The sequence below is a fragment of the Elephantulus edwardii genome, unplaced genomic scaffold (assembly GCF_000299155.1).
Source record: "Elephantulus edwardii isolate Elephantulus edwardi_28Jun2011 unplaced genomic scaffold, EleEdw1.0 scaffold00024, whole genome shotgun sequence".
Classification (NCBI taxonomy): Eukaryota; Metazoa; Chordata; class Mammalia; order Macroscelidea; family Macroscelididae; genus Elephantulus; species Elephantulus edwardii.
This window is the reverse complement of record NW_006399774.1, coordinates 11616564-11627442: the sequence shown is the minus strand read 5'-3', so window position 1 is coordinate 11627442 and position 10879 is coordinate 11616564. Positions and strand designations below refer to the sequence as shown.

General features: G+C 44.9%; 1 protein-coding gene across 1 annotated transcript in view; it reads right to left on the bottom strand.

The window, feature by feature from the left end:
• Positions 1-10879, bottom strand: part of SYNJ2 (synaptojanin 2) — a 162868-nt gene that overhangs the window by 133709 nt on the left and 18280 nt on the right. The window contains exons 3-4 of the mRNA XM_006882758.1: positions 6587-6614; positions 624-642 (exon numbers count right to left, since the gene is read on the bottom strand). Of these exons, the coding sequence (XP_006882820.1) occupies positions 624-642; positions 6587-6614 (47 nt within the window). The remainder of the gene's footprint in view (positions 1-623; positions 643-6586; positions 6615-10879) is intronic.

Sequence of the window (10879 nt, the reverse complement as noted above, 5' to 3'; positions counted from 1 at the left end):
ATGCAACCAAGGTGCTCCTTGGTAGCAAGAATGGTGAGGCTACATTTCATGTACATTAGGCATGTTGTTAGGAGGAGATAGTCCTTAGAGAAGGCCATCATGCTTCGAAAGGTGAGCGTCCAGTGGGGGAGAGGAAGACTCCCCACAAGATGGGCTGACAAGGTGACTGTAACAATTGTCTCAAGTATGTCAGAGACGGTGAGGATGGCACAAGAGAGGGAAGGTTTCAAATCCATTGTTCATAAGGCCACTATGAGGTGCAATCAACTCAAAGGCTCCTAACAATAACAACAGCTAGGTAGAAAATGGGAATCTTGCTACTATCAAGAAAGAAGCAGTAGAAAGTGTAGTGAATGTCTGTTTGGACCAGCGATTTGTGCAAGAAGCAGAGCGGGTCCTAGACCAGAGCAGCTGAGTTGATGGAGAGCCAGAGGTCCATGAGACAGAACTGAAGTAGAACTCCCGCTCTGTTGAGCCAGAGCTAAAGGCCCAAACTTCCTGGAGAGCGAGGCTCAGGGAAGGAAGATGACGTGGTGCAGACACCATCGTTGAAAGAACTGAAAGAGCCATGAAACATTGACCAAGAGCTGGGACGCTGAAGATCAGAGACCTGCGACCATGACTGAGAAGACCATGCCTGTCCTAACGGAGGAATTCTATCCTGTTTCCCACCTGAATTGTAAACTGTTAGCTTCCTTAATAAACCCCATAATCGTGAACATTGTGTTCTTTGTGGCCATTACAAACAACCGGAAAACTTAGTAGTAGAAGGGAGGGAGCCAGGGGAGGAACCAATGATGTCAGAATTAATAAAAGTGGGTCAAGAGCATGGGGGCTGACCTCATAGGAAGTGGCTGTGTGGTGGCTGTTGGGAATGGACTCTCCCCTTTACACAGTTAGTAGAGGTCAGACTCTGCCACCTCCACACTGGCTACACTGTTCTTACACCATGGCTTATTCAGTACTCACTGCCAAGGCCACAATCCAAAGGCATCATTTCTTCAGTCTTCCTTATGCATTGACCAACTTTCACAAGCATACGGCACATGCCATGGTTTGAGTCAGGCCTACTTTCGTTTTCAAAGTGACATCTGTTCTTTAGCACTTTAAACAATCCTTGACAGCAGATTTGCCCAATGACTTCCATGAGTATTAAGTGTAGATTCACATAAATTTAAATCTTTGACAACTTTAATCTTTTTTTTTTCTTTCAGATGTAGCCATTTTCGGGACCTTAATGATCTTAATTATCCTTAAGGCTCATACCATGGCTTTATTAATATTACCAGCTCTAAACATATTTCTGCAAAAAGACAACTTCAATCTTTTCTCCATTTGTCATGTTGTTGCCTATTGATCTGGCTGTGAGGACTTACAATTTTTTTTTAACAATTTGGCTTTTTAAAAAATTAATTTTAATAAAAGTTTATAGAGACTTTGGATTTCCATTCATTCATTGTTGCACTTTTCTCCCTGCCCACCCTCCCCCACCCCAGTTCGCTCTTCTCTTTGAAAAGTAAGAGAAAAATTCTTTCATTGTTATACAATCCCTCCCCCCCAAGTTCACTCCACTGTGCAGCCTTCGTTCTGTACTCTGGTCGTGACAATACCTAATCACATATCCCTTTTAAACAGTTTTCTCTCTCATCTGTTTCAATGTAGTATACATCATTTTTCTGATCTTTCTTAGTCTCCCCCCTAACCCTGTGATTTCCTTTTCTAGATATATAATCCACACTGAAGGCTGCAGTCTTGATCTTCTGCAGTAGGTGCTTCAAGCCCTCTTCACATTCAGCAAACAAGGTTGTGCCATCTGCATAATGAGTCTTCTTCCAGTCTAAACACCACGTTCTTCTTATAGTTCAACTTCTCAGATGACAGACCGAATTGGTATGGTGAAAGGATACCACCCTGATGGACACCCTTCCTGACTTAAAACTATGCAGTGTTCTGTTCTTGGCCTATGTACACATCACACATGAGTACAATCAAGTGTCCTGGAATGCTGATTCTTCTCAGTGTTGTGATCCACACAGTCAAAGGCCTTTGCATAGTCAATAAAACACAGATAGCCATCTTTCTGGTATTCCCTGCTTCCAGGCAAGATGGGTCTGCTATCAGCAATGGCATCCCCTGTTCCACTGCGTCTTATGAATGAAACAATGTTTACCTTACTTGTAATATTTGGAATGGTCGCAAATAGCAATCTCTTTCCAGTCAGTTAGAAGGTCTTTCCATTTTGTGGCACAGGCTAGGGAGTCCATCTAAAGCGGCATCTATTTGTTAAAACATCTGAGATGGCGAGTTCTGGTGGCCTAGTGGCAAGAAGCTGCAACTGCAATCTTAGAGATGCACGGTTCGAATCCACCAGGTGCTCTGCCGGAGAAGGAGGAACAATCTCCTCCTGTACCAGTCAGATCTGATTTGACGGTACACACAAAAAATAATGAAATAAAAGAAATTTAAAAAAAAATATATTAAAAAAAATCTGAGATGATATTCTGTCTACTCCTGCAGCCTTATTTTTCCCTCCCATCATTTTGTACAGATTGGTTTTTAAATTCAGATAAGATAAATTCAAGGTTGTGTTTTGGCCTTTATGAACTTGTTTTCATTTTCTTCAGCTTTGATTTGATTGGACTGATGGTACTGGGCTGTCCCTTGCCATAGATAGGCATAGGGTCAATTTGGTTCCTGTGTATTTCATCAGGTGAGGTCTCTAAGTATAGTCTCCAATTAGTTGTTTTAGGTTTTTTAAAAGTATCAACAATGAATAAACCATTATTGTACAAAATTCTTTCCTGCTATCTCTGGTCTTATTTCTATCACAAAGATCTTATTCCCAACTAATGAACTTTCTTCTTTGTTGACAATTTTTGTATTTCAATCACTAGTTCTTATTAATGTACCTTGACTGCACGTCTGATCCATTTCAGGCTGCAGAAGTTGGTAGAAATATTTAATTTCTTCTTGTTTGGATTTAACGTTTGGTGTGTCAAGTTTAATACCAGACATTGTAGTCATGAGGTTTTTCTCATCTGCATATGCATTTTATTCTGATAATGGCAGCATTGTTCTTCAGGACAGATCTTTAAAAGATTCTTTTTGATGAGGACTACAATGCCATTCCTTTTCAATTTATCATTTCCAGCATAATAGACCATATGATTGTCCAACTCAATTGGTTGGTGAAGATGTATTTCTGTTCACTAATGTCTAGGAAAGGAGCTCTGGTGGCCTAGTGGTAAGGAATTCCACTGTTAACCCGAAGACATGTGGTTCAAATCCACCAGCTGCTCCATGGGAGGCGGTGGTCAATCAATTCCTCCGTGATATAATGCCTCTGAAAACCCGCTGGAGGATCAGCTACGGGTCTGTCCTGACTCGATGGTACATAATAACAACAATGCCCAGGATATTTATTTACATTTCATTTTCTTTTTTACAACTTCTAATTTCCCTAGAGTCATGCTTACTACACCCCATGTTCCAGTTACTAATGAATATTTGAGGCCATTTCTCCCCATTTTGAGTCATACTACATCACCAATGAAGGTCCTTTATTGGCTAAAAACTTTGCTCCATCCATGCCATCAAGGTAGACTCTGCTTCAGGGAGACGGTTCTTCCCAGTTGCATTCTGAAGGCCCTCAAAGCTGAGAGGTCCATCTTCAAAACCCTATCAGTGTTCCATTGCTATGCACTGAGTCTTCAGGGGTCTTTTATCAGACGGCCAGTTTCCAGGCCTGTTTCCTACTCTCTCTCTTAGTCAAACACTTAGATACACTGAAGTGTGAAACAGAGGCTGTAACAAGTTGGCCTGATAATCAAAAGGCCAGTGGTCAGAATCTACTAGCTGCCCCGCTAAGAAAGATGGAAATTCTCCTCTTGTGAAGATTCAGTCTTGGGACCTGGTAGAGGGCGGCCAGGAGTAGGAATTACTATAGAATTGAGAGATGGTTAAACTAGTGATAAGGTGGCTTATGTCTTTCCAATTACTAGCTATGCATCAGAGAGCTGGACAATGACTAAGGATGACAGAATAAGAATTGATGCCTTTGAGCTGTGCTGGAGAAGAGTATTGAACATATCATGGACTGCCAAGAAAACAAGTCTGTCTTGCAGAGGGTGAAACCAAACTTCTCCTTGGAGCCTAGAATTTTGAAGCTCCAGCTCACGTACTTTGTTTGGGTGTGTGGCCAGGAGAAGGACATGATGCTTGAAAGGACGGAGGGACGGCACAGGAGAGGAAGATGCCAGATGAGATGGATGGATACAGTAACTGGGGCGATGGGGGTAGGTGTATCGGAGTCAGTGAGACTGGCTCAGGACAGGGCAGCCTTCAGAGCTGCTGTACACAGGGTTGCTGTGTGACGGCACACAACCACAAGAATATATAAGAAATTATGCTGATAACCCAAAGGTGGCACCTTCACCAGGGGCTCCAAGGAAGAAAGGTGAGCGATCTCCTTCTGTTAGATTTACATATTCTGAAAACTCACTATGGATAAGCTGCATCAGTCCTGACTCCACAGAAATGCATGAGTCCCTAAGGGAGGGTCCTGACACAAAAATCTCATCAGAAATCCCCTCAGCACCCCTTGGAAAATGCTTCAGGATAATTACATCATATTGCCTAATCAAACCTCCCTCCCATAGTCAAAGAAAAAGCCAAATTTGTGTTTGGAACCAACCAACTAAAACTTCCGCTCTTCCACTTCCCACCAGAAGGATGTACCTTTTGGTTCTTGGTTCTGCCATGATTTTAAAATCTCATGATTTTAGTAGAAGCATGTCTTTGAGGCCAAAGTCAAAAGATCATGGAAGCTAGAGGCGGACAACTCAAAGTAGAGGAGGGTAAGTTCTATTTGGCAGGTTCCAAACACAGATTTGGGATGAGCCATCTCCTGCTGTGCGATTTGTTGTTGCTGACAGCCTTCCAGTCGAGCACGACTCATAGCGACCCCATGAACAAAAGGCCTGAAGCCGTTCTGCAACTATCAACATTTATCAAAGTTCATGGAGTTTCCGGAGGTATGTTATTAGGAAGTGGATGCCGCTCCTGCTTCCAAACCTGTCATAGCATGTTACTGTTGTTATGTGCCATTGAGTCGCCTGCGATGTATAGCAACTTTGTGTGATTTACTGCCTCTGAAAAACCCTGCAGGGTCAGCTAATGAGTCAGTTCTGCAGCACACAACAATCCCGTGATTTGGAAGCATTTGATATCACTTTGTGGGATCAGATGTGTCCCGATTAGAACAGTCGTCTTTGTTTTCATTTTAACATTGTAGGCGTGTTCACCGTGTTGACACACCACCCATCCATCCTGACGCAGGCATGAGTTCCGGGGAGAGGACAGTTCCAGTCAGCTTTCACTAGTCTGCCTTTTGTCTTGAAACCTGGCCATGCAGGCTACAAGCCTGATTAGCAGGTAGCCAGGCCAGATCAAAATAAGTGCACCAAACACACCACTTGCTTCAGTAATATTTCCATAACAACCATAAGGCAGGTCAAACCACGCCCCTGGGCCCAAAAGCAAGTAGGTTAATGAACAAAGCTGAAAATTTGGAGGTGCCATTGTAGCTACAATTTTTACGCGGTACAAACCATCTCCTTGTGTTTCAGGGTCTCCAGAGGACAGAACCTCCCAGGTTTCAGTAAAAAAGTTCCCTTCATATGCTAATTCTGAGGTTAGCTCAGACTGGCTCAAGCTGTTCCTTCCAGACTTATCAGTTGGGAACCCAGGCAGCTCTCCAGAAAGACAGTGGATTTCAGAAAGCAGAGAAAAGCTACCGATCGGTTGCTAAGCAAAGTAGAAATCAAAATATCTGTGTGAAACACAGGCCTGAGAGTCACGTACTGGCCAGACACACTGGCCGGCCCTGAGGAGACACTGTGCTGTACTCGGCCTCGGACCTGGCTCCCTCACCAAAAAGCCCGGGCCCCACAGATGAGCATGAAAACCAAACATTATCCTGAAGCCACGTCTGAGGCTTCATACTAAATCAAACTTGGAAAAAAACCGCACCTTGGTTCTAAGTAGTCAGGGGAAAATCTGAGGAGAAGTTAGAGGAAAACATCTGTGGGGCAGAGCAGCCCTCTCCCAACCCCCTCCATATTCCGAGTGGTCAGACCGAGGACGGGGCGCTGTCTTTCTGCTCTGTTAGGACAGCCTGAGCCGTGCCAGACCTGGACAAGCCCTTACACTCAGAATCTTTTTTTCCTTAAAAAAGAAGGAATCCAGTAAAGCCGCTGGCACTTGATGCTGCTTTCTCAGCAAAAATGCTTTCTCTTCAGACACTGGGCAAGGGAAGGGGGGTGCAGCCCTTCAGAGCAGTGTTTCAGAGCTGACTACAGCAGATTTCCCACATGGTCACCTCGTTCCCACATCAGTGTCCCTAAAATGGTCCCCTACTTCCTCACACAGTATGTCCCCCTCAGCTGTCTCTTCATCCTAAAGGGAGAGACTTCTAATTGGGTCTGCTCCCAGGACCAGTCAAACCAATTCCTCTGATATCCTGGTATCCGGTGCCTCCCTACCTCTTCTTCCTTACCCAGGTTTTTCCTTTACAGAAAGGTGCCACCAGCCTGGCCTCAAAGGTCCCCTTAATGCTGCTTCCACATGAATCAAGTCAGGTGAACTCAGTCTCCTAAAGACAAATACTGTATAAAACCATCATTGTAGAAGGAGTACAAGGATTCAAGGGGAGAGCTTAATCATAGGGTCGCACAATTTGATGGGTGGAGGGAGGGGTGGGTAAAGGAAAAGGGAAAGATCTGGTGTGAAAAACAATGTAAACAAATTCTGTAAGTAAACTAGCATAAAAAAGAAGCAAACAAAAAAACAAACACCACAACAACTCAAGTCAGGACCTCCACATCCATGCATGAAGTGCGTGCGTGCATGTCCTCAAAACCAGAGGCAGTGAGACTGCAGAGAGGGCTCCTGAGTGAAGAGGTGTTGTTAGGCACCACTGAGTCCACTACAACTCATAACTTCCCTATGAACAACAGATCCAAACCTCACCCAATCCTGTGCAGTCCTCATCATCTCCGTTATATTCAAGCCCACTGAGGTCCGCTAGTCCAGAAACCTCTGGGTTGGAATAATCTGTCCTGAAGGGCTGACTAGGACAGAACCTCATTTCCATTCTCCGGCCTCAATGAGTCAGTCCCTCAGAAACTTCACTTCTTCCAGATATTAGCTGAGCATGAAAAGCTTCACCAGAAGTCAAGCCTGGCAGGTGGGGCAGAGGAGGGCATGGGGCGCTGACCCTCCGTTCCTAGATCCACACGCTGGCTACACGGTGATGCACAGCTCGTGCAGACTCATGGAGTGGCACCTTCTGTGAACAATGGCATTTGCACCTGCAGGGCTCTTATAAAGGTGCAAAGGGTTGGTTGGTTGGTTGGTTGGTTGGTTGGTTGGTTGGTTGGTTGGTTGGTTTGGTTGGTTGGTTGTTTTTTTAAAATTTTTCTTTTAAAAAAAATTTATTCTTTTTTATGTGTGTACCATCAAATCAGATCTGACTGGTACAAGAGGAGATTGTCCCTCCTTCTTCAGCAGAGCATCTGGGTTTTGTTTTTTTTTTATTTTTCTTTTAATGAAAGTTTACAGAGACTTTGGACTTCCATTCATCCATTGTTGCACACTTTCCTCCCTGTCCACCCCTCCCCCCCAGTTTGCTTTTCTCTTTGAAAAGTAAAAAACCATTTCTTTAATTGTTATACAATCCCTCCCCCTCAGTCCCTTCCACTATGCAGCTTTCATTCTGGACTCTTGTCACGACAATAATACCTAATCATATGTTCCTTCTAAACAGTTCTCTCCCTCATCTGTTTCAATGTAGTATACATTAGTAATCCCCTCTTAGATTCTCCCCAACCCTGATGTCAGTCCTGATTTACAACAGTGGCACTATGCAGTATTTTTCCTTTTGTGACTGAGATATTTCAACCAGCATGATGTCCTCCAGGGTCACCCATTTTGTATACTGTTTCATGAGTTCCTTGTTTTTTCAATGCAGCGTAGTATTCCACTGTGTGAATATACTAGAGCTTCTCTAGCCATTCATTTGTTAATGAGCACTTGGGTTGTTTCAACTCTTTGCTATTGTGAACAAAGCTGCAATAAAAATGGATGTGCTTATATTTGCTTGGGTGGCAGTTATAGTTTCTTTAGAGTATATTCCTAGTAATGAAATTTCTGAGTCAAATGGTATTTCTATTTCCAACTTTTTGAGAAAGTGCTATACCGCCTTCCACAGTGGTTGGTTGCACCATTTTACACTCCCACTAACAGTGAGTAAGGGTTCTAGTTTCTCCGCAACCTCGCCAGCATTTGTTGTTTGCTGTTCTGCTAAACTTTGCTGTTCTTACTGGGGTGAGATGACATCTAATAGTTGTTTTGATTTGCATCTCTCTTAGAGCTAGGGAAGTCATTTGTATGCTTTGTATGTTGTTGTTTGATGATAATAAAAGTTGCCTATGACCATTAACTCGATTCATTAGCTGGCTGTGAGATTGTTATCCCAGGGACTAAGGATTTGCAAACAAGTCACCTTGACTTGAAAAAAACTCTGATAAATTACTTAAAGACTGCACCATCAGCAAGGAAGCCTGGCGGCTGTAATATCAAGCACAAGAGCATCTGACAAACATCACGGAGAAACATGGAACTAACAACCTTACCAGACCCCTGGACGCGTCCCTCCCAGGCCCTTTCCACAATCTTGTCCCCTTAGCTGCTCCCGTTGACCATCCTACAAAGCCAGCGCCCCTGACACTGACAGGTCAGAAAGTGGCCCTTAAAGTATCCACGCTGCTCCTTTTCTCACCGGCCTCAGAATACAGTGCACGTACAAGACTCACTCCTAGTGCCTGCACGATCTGCTCCTAGAGACAGGCAGCTGGACGTCGTCTTTTTTCCAGTTACTAATCACCAAGTGAGAAGACACAGGTGAAGATATGTTTTCCAGGCTTCTGCTCAGACAAGCTCAGAAATGTTCATTTCTCCCAGGCTCTCCTCACAAATAGTTCTCCAATCTCTGCAAAGTGGAAGGCAAAGTGGAAGGCAGGTACCAGGCAGTCCTGGGATATGGTCACCTTGGGGTGGTCACCTATTCTAATGGAAGGTCAGGTCCCTAGACCAATAGACAAGGTGGCACTCACAAGGGAAGGACATCTGGCCACTCTTATTCCCCCAGGACATCAGGTGTGTGCATGACTAACTTCTGTCACTTTCTTTTTTTATTTCCAATTAATTTTTTATTGGAACTTGGGTTCCCAGAGCAAACCAGCTTCAACAATTTACACATGTCATGTTTCTTTACACTGATTACAATCCTCACATGGAAGCAGCACTCTGCTGACTTCTCACTTCCGGAGGGCTGCCCACTCCCACCCTTCCTTCCTATCTCTGGCTGCCCTCGGGGCCGTGTCCCTGGGCAAAGGCTATCCTTCTGATCACCTGTGGCTGGCTGTCCTGAGGAATGTGTTCCTCCTGGGGCTGCAGGTCTATTATTGCCTGTCTGGGACTGAGTCACAGGGTAATATCAACTCCAGGCTTGAGGGGTGAGTCAAGTCTCGAGTATCCACGTCTCCATTAGACCAGTAAGCTTGGCCTGGCTTTGTGATTTTGAGTTTTGGTCCACATTTTTCTTCCAGAGCCATTCGTCCATCATCCAACAGATATTTGCCAAGTCCCCCACCTCACTCCACCCCACCCCGCCTCACACTAGGAGGGGTTGGGAACACTGCGGTGACCACGCCAGAGCACACCTGTCCCCACTGAGCCCAAGACCTCCTTGTGCACACAGAAGCAAAGCAGACAAACAAACAGAGGAAGTTATTTCAGCATCAAGTGCTTAAAAGACACACAAATAAAGGAAGCGACCACAGTGACACTGGAAATCCAAAATCTCTGTAAATGTTCATTAAAATAAATAACATTTAAAAAAAAAAAGACAATACTACAGGTGATGGTCCAGGGAGTTGGTGTTGGAGGCCACAGGCTACTTAAACACTCAAGATCAAGTTCATCATCGAGTAGCATCTGAGGGAGGCAGACGATGATCAATGATCGAGAGAGAAGAGTATCCCAGAGAGAAGGAACAGCCCGCTTCACAAAGACGCTGAGACAGCATAAGTCAGGCCTGCTCAGGTGGGGAAGGTGAGGCTGGACAAGTGTCCCAGGGCCAGGGCATAAAGGGCCATGTCGGTCTGTCAGTTCCCAGCACTGTGGGGGCTTGTGTGTTGCTATGAGGCTGGAAATGATGCCCCTGGTGTTTCAAATGCCAGTAGTCACCCACGGTGGCTCAGTTTCAGTGGAGCTTCCAGACTCAGAGAGACCAGGAGAACAGGACTCACGATCTACTTCGGTAAAGTCTACACATCATAACACTGAACTCTGGCAGTAAGAAGCTGCGCTGCAATCCCAATGGCACACGGTTTGGATCCACCCGCAGCTCCATGGGAGAAGGATGGTCAGTCTTCTCCTGTGCGAATCACTGTCTCTGAAAATCCACTAGAAGGTCAGCTATGGGTTGGTTCCAACACTTCCTAACATAATATGGTCCAGTGCAGAGCTGGAGAATTGACCCCAAGATTGGAAGACACTCTAAATATCCAGTGACTGCAAGAACAGACACAAACACATCAAGACGCTTCTCAGCTGTGAAGACAGCTCGGACAGAGGCGACGGCTGGTGGTGGGGAACATGGGGCTGCTGTGAGTCCGGGACTCGACAGAACATAACAACAGGCTGGGGCAGCAAGGGGTCATCCAGCTAGTGCTTTCAAGGCTCTCTGTTGTATCTCCACTACTGAAACAAAACTCCTTTGTTTGTTTAGCCCCCCATCACTGAGCCTGGCTGTGAC